Source organism: Phaethon aethereus (assembly GCF_964289735.1).
Source record: "Phaethon aethereus genome assembly, chromosome: 13".
Classification (NCBI taxonomy): domain Eukaryota; kingdom Metazoa; phylum Chordata; class Aves; order Phaethontiformes; family Phaethontidae; genus Phaethon; species Phaethon aethereus.
Genome location: NC_138589.1, coordinates 16,016,614 through 16,036,857, shown reverse-complemented (window position 1 = coordinate 16,036,857; position 20,244 = coordinate 16,016,614). Strand labels below are relative to the sequence as shown.

The window sequence follows — 20,244 nt, the reverse complement described above, 5'->3', positions numbered from 1 at the left end:
AATAGGCTTTATTGTTCCTCACAGAAATTCCCACGTATTATTTTCCACTATTTAATTGGAACAGTCCTCTAAACTTGTAAGACAATAAAAACATTCCAGTTGAACCAGATGGGAAGTTAGACTCCTACAACTGCAACATCGTCACAGCACACATACACTTTTGTATCTAAGAATGTGACATCCTCTAGGATAGCATGCCTAAATTTATGGCCTTTAAAGTAAAAAAAGGCATTTATTTTTAAGTAGCTAAAGTGGTTATGTAGTTAAACATATTAGAAGGGGACAAGCCCTGCATGCTATAGTGACTGAAGCACATGCAATCTTAAATTTGCAGTGTAAAATTTCAACATGTGGAAATATAGCAGAATCTTAGCATCAAGAATAGGTGTTGTTCAATAATACACCCAATCTATTTTTCCTCTGTCTTGTTTACTAGGACCAACTTGTAAAGAACTCTGTTCTTTTACTTAATGTGTGATCTGTAGTAACTTTTTGTTCCTGACTTTCCCCCTCTGTGAGAAGCCGAACGATTGATATCTGCCTTTCTTTCAAGAGACCAGAAGTACCTGTGAGACACAGGAATGGTTATGGATCAATTCCTTTGAAATCATTTGACAAATGAGTCTTTGTGAACAGTTAACAGCTCAGATTGCTTTTGCTTGGCACATATGGCAGCTAGGATGTTTTTGTTCCCTGATGAGCTTGACTCCTTGAAGCAGGACTGGCATGAATGCTCCATTATTACTAACTAGAGATACATTCAATACAAATCTCTTTGCAATATTAACTCAGACGTCAGGCTTTGGGCAAACATGATTTTCTGTAGATCTATTTTAAATGGTGGCAAACTAATGATAATTGAAGTCATAGTATACACCTTTCAGAACTGCAGAGACCTTTTTGCTGTATTCCCCAAGCACTAATCAGAGTTCGTGCAGATACATAATGAAGAAATAGACGCAATTTTTTTTAGCACATTTTTGCATCTTAACATGCATATTGCAAATATAAACCTCAAAGATTTTAAACTTTAAATAATGTACTGCTATCCAGCTTAAGTGTTTTTTCTTCCTTAGAAGCCATTTTCTTTAGCTTGAAACCATTGGAATTTGTCTTTTCTCATTTACCAAAGCCACAGTACAGAACAACCATCAGAAAGTAATTAACACTGTCTGTCTTTTCTGATTAAATTAAACAGATGCAAGGTATATGTCTAGGATAGAGGTTGAACTTACTAAATTAACCTCATTTAAAACAATAGAGTTGGTATCTTTCACCACATTAATTTATTAATGAAGAATTTTTCCTTGTTCAATTTCATCTTAATGCTCGAGCAAACACAGTTACCCTCTTGTTGTGATCATTATCTTTTATGCATTCATAATGTTTAAATAACAAGAAGGAAGAACGATCATAAAACTGAAATATAAAAAGAATGACAGTTCAAATCAGGTATCAGTGAAAAGTCTGTGCACCTCATTTATAGGTGCAAGAGTGCACATTAGACACCTGTTAGCACTGCACACTTCCATATGTTACATCTGTTGAGAGTACCACCTCTGAACTGGAGTACAAAATCTCACTAATGAGTAATTTTTGAATCCATGGTAATGTGGCAACAATTTATGCCACATTTTTAACTGTCTCCACAGGGCAGAATACAAAATGCATTAACATGGGCTCAGTCTCTGCTGTATCTCCAGTTAGTCAGGACACACATCAGTCTAACCTAACCGCCTGTCTCAATATCAGTTGCTGACAATGTCTTGCAAATAAAGCACTGGAGCAGTCGGTAAGGGTTACTCAGTTCCACTCAAAGAATTAAATGCACTTTTTGTCATATACCGTGTTGGAAGGAAGAAAATCATGGAATCCAGAAGTATTTGTATACCTCATTGAATTGTATACTATTTGAACAGATGGGAAACTTAACAGCACTAAAGACTGCAGTGTCTTCATTGTCATATGTTTTAGGTGTAATTTAACATTTCAGCATAGACATCCATTAAGTCATTCCAATATGGTAGCTACTATGAGCTATAGCTCATTTCAGCTTTTCAGTATGCCAAGCCTGCTTCTGCATGTGATAAATGGTGTAAAGTACTTTCCAGAAATGCTTTGTTTCAAGGTTCCAGTTTTTGCGAAGTGACATGAGTTGGCAGTTAATTGCAAAGGGATTGCCAGAGGATCATAAGGTAAAGAAGGAAATCATGTCAATAAACTACTTTCACTTTTCCTACAGGACACTGATAATGACCTTACTGTTACAACTGCGCTGTGTGTCCTGTGCTGGAGTACGGATCTGTGTTGCACACAAGTAGAAAACAGCTTATGCAGAATGATTAGACTTTCCACAGTATCACCAGCAATGTTCCCCACCAGGAACAGCTATTTCCCAGTCTTAATGTAACAGCTTGTCGAGTGTGCTGGGTGTGCCGGAGAAGGCTTGTGTCCAAAGACCTGGCTGCGCTCCAGCAGTTCCTGTCTCCAGCAGCATTCTAACCACATTTCCTTGCCAACAAATTTCTTATGCCATTACATGAAGAAGGAGGGAAGGGAAGGCTGTGCTGCAGGCCATTAGAAGCAGGTGTGGCCCTAGAGTCTAACAGGCATAATTTAGAGCATCTTACACTTTCTTCTAAACAATTCTGGGAACCCCTTGGGGACCCCACCTGTTCTAAAGGAAAACAATAGTGGCTTACAGTAGTTTTGCCCCTTTATCTTCGGCTTAGGTGTGTCAAATGGAGTTTGTGTCTGGCTCTGTTCGTGAACATTTATGAGACATAGTATATTTTGGACACATCTAAGCTGTTTATCTCCACAAGAATTTTTTAAAAAACAGTAGAAAAACAGGTAGAGAAGTTGTTTATCTAATTTGTTCGCAGATGACTCTGGGAGGAAAGATTATGCTTAAAAGCTTTAATAAATGGAGATAATTTGAAAATCAGATCCCTTTACGATTCAGTAATCTTTCCGTTAAGTCATATTTATACAATCAAACTCTCAGAAAGGGGCCAGAAGAAGCCATGACAAGAAGCTACTTAGAATTTTTCGCAGTTTTTGTCTATGTTACTTATTCTGTTCACTTTACTTTAGAAGTTGATAAACTCAAAATTTTTTGTTAAGCATGCATTTTTTTGTATCCCATGTTAGCATGATCCAGTTGGCTGTGGTAAATGGTAATCCTTGTTCTTAATCTTGAGAGACATATATTTGGAATTGAAGGAACAGAATTCCGCTATCTATACCTTGGTGAGACATGAAATATAATCCAAATCCTCTTATTCAATTAACCTGGCTTCCTTTAAAACAGTAAAGTCTTTTGTCTTCAGTCAGGTGTTCTGTGGAAAAAATAGTTACTTAATGTAAGGTTGATATTTAGCTGAAAGCTGTTAACTGACTCTCCTAATATTCAGGACAGCAAACTTTAGATTAAGAGGCTTCAGATAAGCCGTACAGTGCTGATTGTATGTCTTTTAGATAATGCTATCATAATGCTCCTTAAGGACTAAGAAATGTAGCTCCTCCAGATTTCTTGCAATGACTTGCAATACAACAGGGAGACAACACATTTAAATGCTCTCAGTCTCATTGCCACAGCACTAATAAGTAATTCTTTGAGCAGACTTCACATTATACTTTGCTGTGTTACAGTTTCATACTTGCATTTTATCTCAGATGCAGATCACCACCTCTTCCGAGTCCCCTCAGCTGTCTAAATTCAAGTATTTTGAGTCTCAGTTTTCTTGATCTGCCCTCAGATAACAAGTATGTTGATGTCAACATGAGCTGCTGGTACCTTTCTGCAACTGTATTGAAATCTCTCTGCTGTTAATTGTAAGACGCTGTGCGCACATTTTGTTGGTTCTCTGTATTCTAAGATCTATGTTTGGATTCGACTCTACTGTTATTTTACCAATTAATCATTTTCAGATTCTGTGAAAGAGCTTCTAACACGACTCAGTTACTGGCAACCGACAAATACCAACCCTCCCTTTCATCTGAATTTCCAGAAATCATCATTCCACTTGGAGCTCAGTAAGTAGCACAGGGCACATTTCTCTTTCTTTAACTAGCTGCAAGTGAAGACTTGAAATGATGTCTTGATTCTGCTAAATGCGAGATTTATTTGTATGGGGAGTGGCAAAGGGACCAAAGGGAATCATAACGGCTGTTTGTGGCAGAAATAACTTTAGCAATAGAAGGAGGGTGAAGGGATCAATTCTAAATGGCAGAAGCTGTATTGTAGAGGGTAGAGAGCAGAAGGGATGTGTGCAAGTGGCCTGTGGGAGTGTCAGAACACAAGCTCATTTTAAAAAGTCCAAATATATATTGCATGGAGATGAGTACTAAACTCTAATGCTTTTCATTTATGTTCAAATGAACATTTTTACTGCAAAGAAAAAAAAAATTGCTAGAACTTGAGTACTTTGTGGAAGCCCCATAGTCCCAGGGACACTGAGAACTAGAGAGCATAGTTTTCATTTGAGAGCAAGCCTGGTTATTTAGCTGAAGTCTTTCGCTTCAGATTTTTCTTGGAGCCCTCAATAGTTGAACATGTTCCCCCAGAAGAAATACATCACAAGGGAGACTGGACTTCATTGTATAAACCAAACAGCCTTATAGCCTTATATGCACTAATTTTGCAAGGGACTTAGTTCTAGGCTATACTTTGCTGTCACACTGGAAAATGACTATTAAACATTGCCTTTAAGACCTTTAAGCTTTAAGAAATCAGTTCTTATACATTATGTTTACATGTAGTTTGCAGGTAGGTTTGAAGATGGTGGGCCAAATCCATATGTTGCTCTTCCACCACGAGTGTCTGTGGTAAATCCCTGAGTCTTGTAATTACCAAATTTGTAGCTTAATTTAGTGCTCATTTAAATGACTCATACTCATGGGAGTAACACTAAATTAAACCCTAAGTTTGGAGGTAAAACAATTATTGAGGTACCACCCCTGGGATTTCAGCAGCTTCTGGATTATTTCAAGATGTAGGTTAGAAGGAGGCAAATGCAGTTCACCACTGACAATGTAAGATGGCTCTTGGGAACATGCACTAAATGGGAACATATCCAGATGTTGGACTCCCAGATGCATGAGTCATTGTGGAATAATCATCCAATCAATCAATTTGTGTAAAAGCAGGAATGAAAAGGCAAACAATATATAAATGTGAGTTGGAAATTGAAATTCAGTGGGCTGTAAGGCACAAAGATGGTCCTGTCAGTGTATAGGACACTGGCTGTATCATGTCTGGGAGGCTCTGTGTAAGAAAGTCAGTGCTACTAGACAGGGAAAGGAAGGCAAAATTTGGCTTCTCAGTTGTGTGTTGATGTGTAACAACAGTAAACAGAAATGAGATGTGAAACACATGAATAACCGTCTGTCCAACTTGCTGAAAATCAGATCCTTCCTTTGTTTACAAACTGTGCCACAGAATCACCATAGATAAATGACATTTATAAATCACCCCTCCCGCTCCGTATTTTTATAATTGATTTTTTCTAATTTGTGTTTTCTTAACCCATTGCAGTCACATTCAATATGATATAAATACAAATACTTGTAGTTTAAAGGATTTATAAACAAAAATGAATGGGGGAAAAACAGTATGGTACTTTCCTTGACCTAACATTTACACAGAAAGTTTTTAATTTTGACATGACTAGACAGATACCAAATGCCAAATGGTTTTAACTAACATCAATACACAATTAGCAGTCTTTGTAATTAATCAGGGCAGAAAATTGGAGACAAGGGCCTAACACAGGCTTCTCTCAGTCTTAATGTTCACTCTGCAAAAGTATAAACTATTTCCCTACTCTTCAGACAATTTTCAAAATGGCTCCTGCACAATTCAAAGACGACAATTACCATTGTTGCCATTCATTCAGAGAGCCGTCAGTCTTTGAAACCCCTGTCATTATTTATGTTCAAAGGCAGGAAATACTAATGAGGTTTGATTTCACCAGTCTTCATGAGACTACTTGCATATAATTCTCCTCACAAAATAAAATCATGTTTTGTGTTTATTTTGTGAAATACAAACTTAGATGTAGAACATAAAAAAACAGTAGTTGAGGGATGCTATTCTTAAATGGTCCTAATATTGTGGTAAAGGTACTCCAATAAAATCCTCAGCCCAGCTGTATCATTGCAGCCTATTTCTGGATTTATGTGATTTTAGTTCTTTAACATTCTGTTTCAAGCCCATGGAATAGAAACACACATTCTGTTTAAGAAACACTTAAACAGAGTGTTTGGAGTCCTGGTATGATTGTATTTCAGTTTAAGTATTTTATATTTCTTCTGGTACAAAGTATAAAACAAAAGATACATTTAATTTTCTTAGCCCTCATAGAATTAATTGAAAGAGACTGGAGTTCAGTCAGCAAAACGGAAGATATTTACTACTTGAAAATCTAATTGGAATTTTTAAAAAATTGTTTGCAGTGAATTACTGTATTCACAGCTGAACAATATTGCTGTGCAGTTTTTTGTGTGAGAGAATTGTAGAAGGTTTTCAGAGTTCAAGTTTTTTACTGTTTTTCCACTGATATTTCTTATGGTCTTTCAGAATGACTCACTTATCACTCACCAGTGTGATTTAGCATTTAACATTCTCACTGCTAATGTTTCCTAGTCCAATCAAAAAGGTCATAGAACAATACATTACTAAAAAGTCCAGTGTAATTAGGTTACTTGCAATGTAAATTATAGCTACTTGAGTTGAAAAGAAATGTACTTAGATTGTTGTTCCTGTAGCAGTCATTACATGTTTCTGAATTTCATCTTTTAAAATGTGGATTTAGTGTGTTTTTAGTTTAATAGCTGAAGGATTTTCCATGTGGCTGGTCCTATTGCACAGATTTGTCTTTAAGCTGGGATCAGAAGAAAAAACATAATCATGTATAAGAATTAATTACAGCTTTAGTGGATAAGCTAACTTTAAAAGATACAGGCAAATCTGTACTCATCAAATAGTGATTTTTTTCAAGCTTCTTTGTTGATTGTCTTTGTTGTGGGAAAGTATGAGAGACATTTCAGGAATGACAACCTGATTGCAAAGATAAGTACAAGGAAAGATTTGATCATGTCATTGATATTGATGGGAAAATATAACTTGGGTTTTCATGGGGATTGACTTGATGGGCAAGCTAAAGTGCATGTGTAAGGATTAGGCTTGTCAGTGGGAAACACTAAGTCTGGTCATTACAGTTAGCTCATTTATGGTACAAATCTTTGGTCCTTGCTGAATAAAACTGAATTATTTCAGTCAAACTGCCATGTTAGCTGTAAAATATCAGAGCTATCAGATAGGAGCTGTGATTAGTGGCTGCAGAATGATACAAATCCACCTGCATCTTGGGCACTAAGAATGCATTGGGATAGTCTGTCCCAAATCATGAGACTACCCTAGAAATGATCATACTGAATAATATGATTCCTTTTTTCAAAGTTAGTGAGGAAGTTAATGACTTCGGTTTCTAATACTACACAGAAGGAAAAAAACTCAACTCATTGAAAAAATGCATATGTAAACTGTCTGGTTTTCTTCTTTACATGAAGAACTGAAGAAAAATTGTTCTAGCTGGCCACTGCTCTGAGAGTTGAAGCAGAGATTGTATAGCCCATGCTGAAAGGTTTCAGTGCTTTTAAACCCCAACTATGGTCATTGGTGAGGGCTGGAGAGACTCTCACCCCGAAAAAGCGAGCCTCAGAAAAGCTTGCCTGGTTACACCAACACTCCCTTTCCTAAGATTTCCGTCCATCTATCCAGTCAGTGCTGCCAGTTGATACCTGGGTTCTGAAATAATCACTTCTAGCTTTTTCATATAACCTGGAAGGGAGTCATATGACAGCTTTCTGGTTAGTTGTCATAGGGTCTACAGTAAGGGAGTCTTCATCTCTCAGGTCTCAGGGCCCCAAAGAGCTCTTTATGCCCCTATGCAACTCCAAATGAGAAGAATGAGGGAAAGAATTGAACCTTCAACCATCTCTTATTTAGATTTATGAGTCATGTTATACCAGGGTGCAGCCCCATTTTGTTTACATCATACTCTCAGTGCAATTCTTTCTGCTTAATCAATTGCAGAGGCATATTTCTATGTTGTACATGGTATGTTATTACTGATTTTATTATAGCTCAGAAACATGTAATATTTTATGCTATTAATATGGCCCCAATGGGACAGGTATTCTGTACTTCTTGGTGTGTGTCATAAAAGCCGTAGTCCCCAGTGAATGCTCCATTTGTTATCAGTAATTATTCTGTAATGGCAGAACAATAGCGGTGGCATAATGCTCAAAACACAGAAGTATTTTTAACAATAAAACTTTGGGTTATAAACAGAGTTCCTCACTTCCATGCAAAGTTAGGTCTTCAAAATGGACAGGAGCTTCCACAGCCAAGGGGTGTGCAGAAGTTTTGAAAAGAAAGCTTGAGAAAAAGAATCTCAGTTTTCTGTTTGGGCCTGGTTATGTATCTCCTTCTTCATCCAGAACTCTAACTCAAGTTTAATTTGTGAGATATATATTTGAATTATTTCCCTAATAGGAAGAAGGAAGTCAACACAATACTACTAGTTTCTATTGTACTAATACTAATTTCTAAACTGTGTATAAAAACCCAAGTCTTGGTTAAGCAGGCTGTTTAGTATAGGTGCACCTAACTTTAATCACAGGAGAGTTCCTGTTCACTAGTCAACTGCAGGGGGTCACAAACTAGTCCAGAGAATCTTACTGCTTCTGTGCTCCTGGAAGTGCATTTGTACTCATGATTACAGAGAGTAATGTCTAAAGATCAAAGTAAAAGGGTAATTTTCAACCTTGTAGTGCCCTACAGTGGAGTCAATTACATGAATAATTCAATATATCACAGGATGCATTGTAAAACCCAGGTAGAGGAAGTAACTTTGTGATAACAGCCTTGCGTCAACGTGCCTCTTTACCCAAAGTGCACTGGTACTGAGAGCTTTTGCTTTGTTATTTTAAATCAGTATTCTTTTTGAAGTTTTCAAACAGTTTTATCCTACAGATTACAGGAACAATGGTACCTGTGTTGCACTATATAACAGCAGTACTTTGAAGGGGTAAGTAAACAGCTGAGGAGTTACATTCTAAGAAGCCATCAGAAGCAGACTGAATTTGGCAATCAATGGCCACGCCATGTCCTCCAAGGTTTCGTTTTGCTCCTTTGCCTTCCCTGAAAACCAAGCAGATCAATGGCTTCTGATCACATTCTTGAAGATCCTTTCAGATTCACAAATAACCTAGAAAAAGCAAGAGGGTATCTCTCGTAACCCCATAATTGTGAAAACAGATATGAACCTTTATTGTAAAAGACCTATCCTAGCTGTGATAGATAAATAAAGAGATCATATTAACCTTACTTCAGCTCCTCCTCTACACTCCTCTGCTTTCATTTTAATCCTCATTACTTATGTCTGTATTAGGAATGTTGCACCAAAGCAATCTAGTGCTATAGCACAAGAAAAAAAATGCAACATTATGAAGTTTTTCCTTTCTTTGCCTTATCCTGACTGTTGAGATCTCAGCATACTGTTGACAGGCAGAAAGAATATATAGTCAGGTGTACCTTCTCTCTAAGAACAGGCAAACGAGCATTATCTTCAGTTAAAAAAAAGGCTGGCCCAGGAAATTCCGTAATAATAATAATAAAAAACTCTCACAAGCAAGGAAAGAATTTTTTCTCCACAAGGATAAATTAATTTAAAACATGTTGTAGGGTGTGTCTCACATGCTCTAATGGGTATGTCAGACACATGACATTATTTAGTATTACACAGCACAAGGCATCATTTTTAAATCAAACTGTTGGATGGCCCATATTTTCACTTGACACGTAGCAGATGCCATTTGCTTACATAAATCTTCAGATGAGATTGTTAATCTACAAGAATAGGCACAGTACTGAACACAGAGTATTAGAGTGTGCTTTGCAAGAAAAGCTGGTCATTACCAGGAGAAAAAAAGCCTGAACTGTATCAATTCTAATGCCAGTTATAGGCAACTCCATCAAGCAGTGCTCTCAAACTGTCATCCTTCTCTTCAAAGGGAGGTGAGGCAGGTGATGATGTCTACTTGAAGTGCTGGTTTATCTCCCTGGTCAAACTAAAGGAGCAGAAGTAAAGGCTTTTTCTTCTCATCCTCCCTACCAGCTGGATCTTTATAAAGCTACCCACAGTCTTTGAACATAATCTTCCTTGTTCTCTTGGCATGTGCAAGAAAACTACAGTTGTTCATAATTAGGAGCTAAACCTTCCAGTTTAAGTACAGGAACAATATAACTGATTTCCTTTCTTTTTTTTGGTCTCTTTTTTCCATTTCTTCTTCTACCTCTTTTCATCTTTACGCTTATTGCCTCATGCATTTGTATGTTCACTAATCTTTTCAGTCTTCATAAAGCAAAAGTCATACATAACCTATGGGGAAGTACATAGCCATTCATATGTTTTTTTCAAGGTGAAGTACAGACCTTTTCCAAAACGGTGAAGAATCTTTATTGTGTAGTCATAGCTATCACACATGGCACAGACAGTCAGTTGTACTCACAGTTAAGCGTGTGCTCCCAGTCACTTTGCCAGGCACACATTCAGTGTTGACACTAAAGAGAGGACAGAATGAGCACAGAGAGTCTCTAGGATATTCTTTAAGATGGAAAAGAGAGGAAAAGCAAAGATAATGAAGGGAAAAAAATAAGAAATAATAAAGAGAGGAGAAAATGTTAATAGAAAAAGTGAAAAGAAAGCAAGCTGTTGTGTAGAATTTGTTTGCGCATATTATCCTTTTGAAAGAAACTGCTAAATATCCTTCACAAGGAGTATGAACACAGCACTATATACTGTACACGTCATTCAATAAACTTTTAAAAGTCCATTTCAAGTCCTTGCTAAAATAAGTTTAGCAGTCTACAAACAAGAATGCTTTTAACATTGCAACACCCACAGCCATTTTATAGGTCTTGTGGCTTGGATCTCATTCTTGGTGGGGGTTACTCTTTATTTCTTATCCAGAGTGTTTACATCTTTGTGGTGTCAGCAATACAGACTCATCTTTATAAGACCAGCAAGAAAAAAACAGCAATAAATCTCTGCAATGTGTTTTCAGTATGTCTATAAATCTGAAATATTTAAATGTAAAACAGTCTTTTTCTTTGACAACTGTGGACTGAAGCTCACAGAAGGATTGATTACAATATTTTTGTTCAAGATGATCTGAACAAAGATGAGGCTAATATTTTTCCTTGAATGTAACCTTGAAATTAAGGGGCACTGTGAGAAGAAAAAACAGTATTTTTTGAAAGGAATTGTTGGTGGTTTGTCACTATGGAACTGAAGCCAAAACTGTTTTCACAGGAAGAAGTACAGTTAACTGATAAAATTATATAATCTGTATGTTATAAAGACACAGCAAAAAGTTCAGCTGTTCAGATGAAAAAACTAAATAGGCACAGATAGATCTCTGGTCTATGTCTATATTCATCATCTTAAGTGTAATGTTATTCAGACAGGTGAATACAGATTCCTGTAAGTAATCCAGAAGTAGTTTAGGAGTTTTCATACAACTGGACATCTGTGCTGTATTTTTTTGAGGAACTGAGGTTTTAATCTCCTGTTTTGATAAATGATAATATTTTTATAACAATGTGATCCCCAAAGGATCAAAGACTCATTGTGTTAAGCACCTTTAGACTGCTCGGCACTTTCTAGAGCCAAAAATAGTTTCTGCCCAACAGAGATGTTACTGAAAGGATGGGACCTGAGACAGAGAGATAAATAGATAACTGGGGTTTGAAAGGCAGGAGAAAGACAGACCTACACAAAGAAAACTACAAAGCCAGGTGGATTTGAATAAATCAACAGCTTCAGACTGCAACAATCTACAGTGACCAGAGAAGAGGTTGAATTACCTGGGTTGTCATTCTCTTCTTATCAACAAAGTGCTGAACCTAACAAAGGTAGAAGTGGTTTAATATGGAGACTGAAGGAAACAAAAGAGATTTTGATAAAAAAAGAATCCTTCAAGAGATTCAAGATCAAAATGTGTGTTTTAATTTAAGAGTGGTAGCAGCCCTTCATGTTTTGCCCTCTCATCTCTGTGTCAGTACCCAAGTGCCATGAATTCTCTTCTGGTGAATGCATGTTTTGGAAAACTCACCACGCAGTAAAGTCATTCTTTCTAATATGACTCTACTTCATATAATCCTTTTATGAATGAGAAATACATTACATCATCTCTTCTCTGAGGCATACCATAGACTGTGTGTGTACCTACCTTTCAAGAGATAGTGTTATTCACAGTGCAAGATTCTAGTAAAAAAAAAGGTCTGTATTCAGCTATCTTCTTTGAACACCAGCATTTTTTACCTCATCTGCTTAACTAATTGTTCGCTCAAAATACAGGTTAGTCGCTTGTCTTTCGCCCTGGTCTTGAGAGCGCCTGGTAGAGATTTTGGCAACAAAAGAGGACACACGGGTCTAAATTTTCACACTTAACTTGAGACAACCATGTCACGTGTATGAGATTAGGTCTGCAGCATGTACATAGGCTGCCTGTATGGATAATGCATAGACATTTTCAGAGGTCAAGTCAGCCCAGCGAAGATCTGGATGTGGGCCACCATGGTGTATCCAGTTTTCAAGAATTTTTACAACAGCAGCTTCAAAATGTCAATGCAGAATTCATAAGCTGCACATAGACGGATTCCACGAATAGTCACACAAGGCCAACCCACACACCCAAACAGATATTTCCCAGCTGCTGGAGCGAGTGGGGTCCCCTGCTGCTATTTCTGTCTGTCTTAGCAGCTGGGAAGGAGCTTCCTGCTGCTTCAAGGGCGATTGGTCCTTTTTCCACTTTTAGGATAGAGAGAATAATAGATTTCTAGAACATTCTCACTATCTGAGAAGGGTCCCAAACTGCCAATACTGCAAGAAGAGAGGAGGTCTTACACTTTGGGTGAAGAACCATCAATGACCTTGTGTTATGTTGTGCTCGTTTGATTTAACGGGGACAAGAAAAGAAAAATGGAAGAGAAAAAGAGAGTTAATATTGACCATAAGTACTGATGGTACTGTACAGGAGCTAGCACCTAAATTCAAGCATCCTAACGAATGGAGTGAATTGAATAAACAATTTTTGTGACTATCATGGGTCAAATCCTGGAAAAACAGGATATGTTTAGCAGATATGTTTATGCCAGCATAAACATTTAAGTAAATCACTGTGTGTTATTATAATAGCATTGCATTTGAACTGAAGTTGTTAGAAATCCTCTTCAGAAATTAACCTGGTTATTCTTAACACCACTTAATGGCCTTTTGCAACCACATTCACATTAGTCATCTTTGAAATACAAATATTTCTTATTAGCAAAATGGCAATAAAAGAATTTGTTTATTAGGTTAGCGGCTGGAAGTGTGTTTCCTCTCAGTTCTGAGCTGTGTTCCTACGTTAGCTTTCAGAATTATTGCATATAGTAGTTTGCCAGGAGATTTGCTCTGTACAGTTGAACAAGTGCTTCTGTACTCTAGAAAACAAGAAATGACAGGAATATGTTGTAAAAATGTATCCTCTCTGTTGGGAGGTTTTTTATTACACATACATTTAGTCCAAATAATTTTAAACTTACATTTCCACCAAGGCTCATCTTTGCTTTAACAAGTGGTTTTTATTAACTGGAATGATGGATTTTTCATTTTGAACTGAAATCTCCTTTTTGTGTTTTCAAAAGGGCATATATCTGAAGGCTTATTTTTAAAGTTGAAATGCAATATGTTGAAAAAGCAGTTGTGAACTCTCTTTCCGTAATTGAAAAAATACTTGACTTACGCTTTCAAGTGTGAAGAATGATACAGCTACTATCTGTGCTGACTCAGGCCAACTTGATTCCATGCTGGTATGACCTTCAAAAGGAGTTAGAAAAATCACTTGAGGAGAAAAGAATTTCTATCTAAAAATGTGAATCAAAACTTTTCATCGCTGCATGCAAAATATCAAGTGTAATACATGTTATCATTTTGATCTTAACATAGCTTTTGTCTAATATTAGCAATAGTCTGACTACATCAGGATCCTAAAAGAATACTTTTGTTTTATAACTTGGAAATTATGCAGCAATAAATTCTTCTTTCTTAAAAATGTAATGAGAAACAAGTGTCATTGCAATGATGTTACTATAACACAGTGCATTTTTTGTTGTATCTGGCTCCATGTTAGTAATACCCAGATCCAAATGTATGGTTTTTTTCTCTCTGTCTAAATAGTACTCAGGGATCAGAATGGCCATTATGATCTGAATGGTCATAAGAATAAGTAAAACATTTTTATTGGTCAGACAAGAACTTTGATCAGTTTTTAAAGACATATAATCCACACTGATTATGTTCAAAGGATTAATATGGCTTTATGTTCCGGAATTGTCCTGCAGGTCTCCAGGTCAGCCAAGAATAATATCTGGGCAGATTTGCCAGTCTAAAATAGTTTTAAGTGAAATTCCTGGCCATGCTCAACTTAGCTTAATTTAACTTGGTCGAAGTCAACCATTTCACTAGCATGCAGTTTACAGAAGTGGTGTGTGAAAATTACACAAATGTGTAGTTTTGAGTAGCTTATCTATTAAGTAAGTGGTTATGTATTTTGACAGGTTACATAGGTTATCTGTAGAATTTTTACTGAGAGGGTAAATTATTTAATCTCATTAAATGAGTAGGATGATGTATCAGTGAGCATTGTTGGCAATTATGCTTAAAAATAGACATCTAATTTCCTAATTTCTAGACATCTAATTGGTTTGTCAGTATTGCCAGTATCTTACTCCAGACATACTGGAGAGAAGGGACAGGGCTGCTGCATTAAATATTCTGGCAATTCCCGACAATTCTCCTATATGGCAGCATATGGTCTGTGTCACATGGTGTCACAGTGTGTTAGGGTACGTCATGTGGTCAGTTACTTGTGTCTACATGTCTACATGTCTACATGTCTACAGATGCTGTGATACTACGCCATACATGAAAAGCTCTGTGCATGGAAGGCAGGTGATCATGCAGCGGACCATTTACAATTATCCTCAGGGATAACAGTGGTCATATTTTGGTATTGATTCTTCATGTTACACATTGTTTGGTATTTTACCTAAGCTTTAAAGTGACTATTCTTTACCACTGAGCACTCTTTATGTAGTTCCTTGCACCATTTACCTAATGTGATACCTCCTGGTTAATACAGTTCCCATCTGCCATACCTGTACCTGTTTGTTTCTTCAGTGAAACAAGGAAGCCACTGAAGTGCTAGAACAAGCACTGTAATTGTCCCACTTGCCTTTCACCATCTCCTAGTTTTCATGGGTCGTTACTATCTTTCACAGATATTTTGATACACCTCTTATCTTTATATGCTGGAAAAATGGGGTATTGAAATTTCTTCCCAGACACTTCACTGCTAGTCGCCATTGTGTTGGACTTTACCAGTTCCAAAGAAGGAAAACCAAAAAAGATCACATTGCATGTGTAGTCCAGAAACAATACAAACTTAGACACTTTCGTGACCAGGACCCCAACCAATTCCTCCAAGTAAGCAATAAGGAAGGATATCATTATCATCATAATCATCATGCTGTACCCAAGACCACGCCATCTGTTTCCTCAGATTCATACTCCATAATCTAATGATTAAGATCAATGTACATTATCATTTTGCTATAGTGTCTGAACAGCTGAGTGAGTGACATAGTGCATCCCTGCCAAATCCCTTTCCTGATGTTGGACCATTTTATTTTGTAGTACCTTTTATTATTTTAAATGATGTTTTCTGCTTCTCATAGGGAATTGACAAAGTCAATTCACTAAAGAAATATTAGGAATATCCAGTTCCAACAGGCTGGCAGAAGTTGTATAAAGCGTTTTTTTACTCAGTAGCTAAAGAGCTGTATCACTTGCTGGTTAAGGTTTGCACTTTTTCGTCAATTGTTCTGCAAGAGAGTGATGGTCTTGTGTTTCACACCTGGAATTCTCCAAATAGTATAAACTTAATTTTGTGAAAAGGAACACAAATAATAGTTTTTTCCTTAGTTCATTCATCTCAAAATGTTCCTGCAATCATCTTTTATCTACCCACTTGTTTCAACGCAGTGTTCTTCTCATCTATCACACTCAGCATAAGCTATGTGTCTTGATGGCTCTTTCCAAACTGTTTCCCCTCTGTTTCTGAAGGCTCACCAGGGATGCGGCAGTGATGCCCATCTTATGTATCCCTTCACAACTCCTTTTTTAGGTATTTGTTAAACTTTAAACACCATTGTGCTGTCCATTGGGCTTCTTCTTCCCCATGGGAAGAGCATTACAAAAAAGTCCAATGTCAGCTTGGAAGGAGAGAACTTCAGAATCTCCTAATGGTATGGAATCTACCTTATTACCTGATACTGCTGTACAGTGAGGTGTCCAAATGGCGTTTTCAGTAGTAGGTGGTTCTGTACCTTCTGTGCTAAACTACTGTCTTGTTCATATGTTGTTGCTCCACGGGTGTCAGAGGCTAGAAGGATGTTGAGGCCTGCCATGGTTATGCCTTGCAACCTCCCAGTAAACCCTGTGATTTAAGCCGGCAAGTATTTCAGTACACTCAAGCAAAAAGAAATGTAATTCTTGAACTTTCTGTCTTCTACCTGACCATCCTTGTTCGTTATTTGGGATAGAAGCGCTGGTTGATGGCAAACTGTTCACAACATACAGCCATGTTTTCTTTCATCAGCTCAGGTGGAACAGTCTGAAGCCACCTGAAGTTGGTGGCACAGAAGCCATAGTGCAAACTTTTGGGTTGCGCAGCAGTCTAATGGCTGCTTACAGAAACAGAGAGTATCTCCAAGATCTGTATGATTTCAGATCAGAACTGCTTTTACTAGTAAGTGCGTGCTGGGTTGCCAGACAAAAAAAGGTGATTCACTTGGACGGTGGAGAGAACTACAGCTCTTCTGTAATGAATTCATTATTAACACAGTGAGAGACAGAACCAGGCAGTTTCAAATTCACAAATCATCTGTCTTTTTACTAATACCTGTGTTTTTTGGCACCCCAAGAGCAGGCCCCGTTCCCCTGGAGAGACTGTTTCATAATGCTCAATAATGCATCTGTTATTATGAGAAGGATGTTGAGAGTTTTGAACACAGCAGCTCAGCTGAAGCAGCTGTTGCTTCAGAAACAGCAAAAGCAGAAAAAAGGACATTTGAAATTTTTAAATATATGCTCCCATGTGGTCTATTTCTCAGCCCAAAAAGGGGCCTTTGCATTGCAGCTGCCACCTGTCTGCAATGGGGGAAGCTTTATAAAGGGTTTTCCTGGAGCTACACTTGGCTGCCCATTTCAGGGCCCAGCCAAAGCCAACTGTTAAAAACCATTGTAAAGAGTGAATTCAGCTATTCCTCATGCTCAGATTTCTCATGACCCTGATCTTCCACAGGGGCTGGCAGTTAGACTGAGTGACATGGTAAATCTTGGCCAGTGAAAGGCCTAGCAATCTCCAGAAACAAATATAATTACCTGGCTGATGATAGGCATTTGATTCAAAGTGCCACAGGAAACAGCAATTACGATTTCACAGAAAAATGAAGTGTTGGTCACCACAGCAGAGCTCTGTATATCATACAGGTAATGATCCTCACCCTGCAAGGGTAACTGTTGTAGGCCTCCATCAGGTTTCTCACAGGGTGAGAGGGTCCCTGATTGAATATGATAGCAACACTGAGGCTAGTTAACAACTTTCTTGAAAGAATGCTGGGAGATAATCCTGTGGACATGCTGTGTATATCTTTCAAAGACTGTACTTTATTGTATGCAACCTAACTGCTATATTATATACCTACCACTGCTTTTTCTGAATGGTAGATATTTACTCTAGTTCAGATTCTGCCTCCCCCTTCAACCCACTTTCTCATATTAAGTAACACCACACTCAGCTGTGACTTTTAAGGAGCTGTGAAAATCAGTTCTATAGGAAGTCTTGTTTTTAAAGCTGTTTCACATAAGATTTTATATCTAACTTCTTTAAGTCCGGAGTGGAAAAACTGAACCATAATTCATGCAGTAGTTCCTTTTCTCTGTGTTTTGAAAGTGTAAATCAAAGGTAAGATTTATACAAATAAAAACCAGCGAGTGCCTGTTAACACAGAGAGTATTGGAATTCTGGATTTGCCACACTGATGTGTGGAGACCAATGGGAGTCATATATATTTTAATGCATTTCTAGTAATTTCTAGAATTCAAGAGCAAGTATCCTGTCCTTATTGCATATTATTTTGTTTATCTTCCTTGACTTCTCCAATTAACACACATGGCCATGCTTGAAGTTATGGCTTTTACAGACCCATGTGGCTTTATACTGACACAAATTGCAGCTCAAAAGAAAAGTAAGGGAAAGGAAAATTTATAGTTCAGCCCAATACTGTATGCCAAAATCTAAAAATGGTTTAAGACAGCTTCTTAAATAATGATACTTCAAACAGTACGCTCAAGTTCCTAGGCCAGAAATGTTAGGCATTTTTGTACTTCCCCAAACACTGTGGAATTAATTTTTTTTCTTTTAATCAGACAATTATTGGAGGAAATGCTGGACAATTTTCATCCAGCCTCAGAGCTACCGGTTCTCATGATATTGGAATTTTTAAAAATAATTCCAGCTCCTAGAGCATGAATTACAATATTTTATTATTAAAGGTAACTTACTTGTCCTTCTAACTGTGGAAAGAAAAAAGTAAATGTGAACCCTTAAGGCTAAAAAAGTTGAAAGCAAATTTCATAGTACTATTTTAGAACTATGATGGTTAAAGCTAACTCACTCCTTCATTTTGGGGACCTAAGTCATGGTGTACAGCTATGCCAATACTGCTGAATAATATCAGGTAATAGGTACTCTCCTGGAATCAACACTGCTAAACAGAATACTGTAATATTCATGTTGTATACAGAGGTAAGGCCCAAACTTAAGTGTTTTTACTGCGGATTCTAATGGCACATATGAGAAGAAATTGAAACTATATAATTCTTTATGAGCACCGTATAATTTCTTGTGATTGCCCTCAAAATAATGTTTTTTAAAATCCTCTAAACAGGGAGGATCTATGATGGTTTTAACACCTAGGGCCCATTGAAAGAGTTTGAGTTAGATTTCTGGTCAAACATCCTGTGTCAGTACAGACAGATTGTACAGTGTTAAAGTACATGGCATTCTTGTGTCTCCATGAGATCTAGGAGTATAATTACATTAGCAGTAGGAATCATACAGACACCTAGTGTAGATTATTTCACTAGTTTAGATTAGGTAAGCAAATTTTGGGCATTATTAACTATGGAAGAAATATATTAGCTGTGAAAGAAATGTGTATTTGGAATTTTTCTGGAGTCAATGGAATTGCACAGACTGCATTCCAGGCAAATTGGTCATATGTAGCTTCCAGAACAAATTGATGTCTGAAAGACCATGTAGATAACTGATACCAGGTATATCATTTGGTTATATCCATGCGTAGGTGTCTCACAACAACACTGACATCGCAGAAAAGCATTGGAGAGAGTTTATTTTAATAGTGCAGAGAAAAATAATGCAAGGTTCAGGGCCAGTCCTTGAGCACCGGTGGTAGGATTGCTGTTTGTGTGTTCTGTCTCTGGCAGAGAGTTAGGTGATGTGTTACTCTGCACAGCCCCTTGCTCCTGTTGCAGACTAACCACCTGCTCGTCTGTGGACACAGGAGGAGCCAGCTAGCTGCTGGGGCAGTGCACGCTGCCTGAATGGCTGGTCCCAGTCTTTTCTGAACAAAATGTTATGGGCTGGGTGGAAGTATACACTTGGCTATGACTGGCTGGTGAAAGAGCCGGAATTGCTACACTATTTTCTTTTTACTGACATAGCATATATTAACAACCCCATTTTGTCTGGAAGTAGACTGTACTTGTGGTACTACAAAGACATGAAGAAGTAGTAAAATATGAAATACAAATCTGTGCGTTGGAGAATTAGATTATTCTGCAAAAATGAAATACTGACTGATAGTGACTGATGGCAATGTTTGTACATGAATTTTTTAACTGACACAATCAATGGCATGGAGAAGATAGTGGGGATAAGTAAGATCCCATAATTGTTGGGGAAGTATTCAGATTTTCAGCTCTTTATTCTTCCTTATTAGTCTCAACTCTTTCATGATAAGCCACTGTTTCTTTTTCTTCC

General features: G+C 37.4%; 1 protein-coding gene across 1 annotated transcript in view; it reads right to left on the bottom strand.

The window, feature by feature from the left end:
• LOC309409490 (hypoxanthine-guanine phosphoribosyltransferase-like) overlaps positions 1-16,585 on the bottom strand; it is a gene marked incomplete at its 5' end in the record, with an annotated part of 82,001 nt that extends 65,416 nt beyond the window's left edge. The window contains one exon of the mRNA XM_082005649.1: positions 16,445-16,585. Within this exon, the coding sequence (XP_081861775.1) occupies positions 16,445-16,585 (141 nt within the window). The remainder of the gene's footprint in view (positions 1-16,444) is intronic.
• Positions 16,586-20,244: the final 3,659 nt, after the last annotated feature.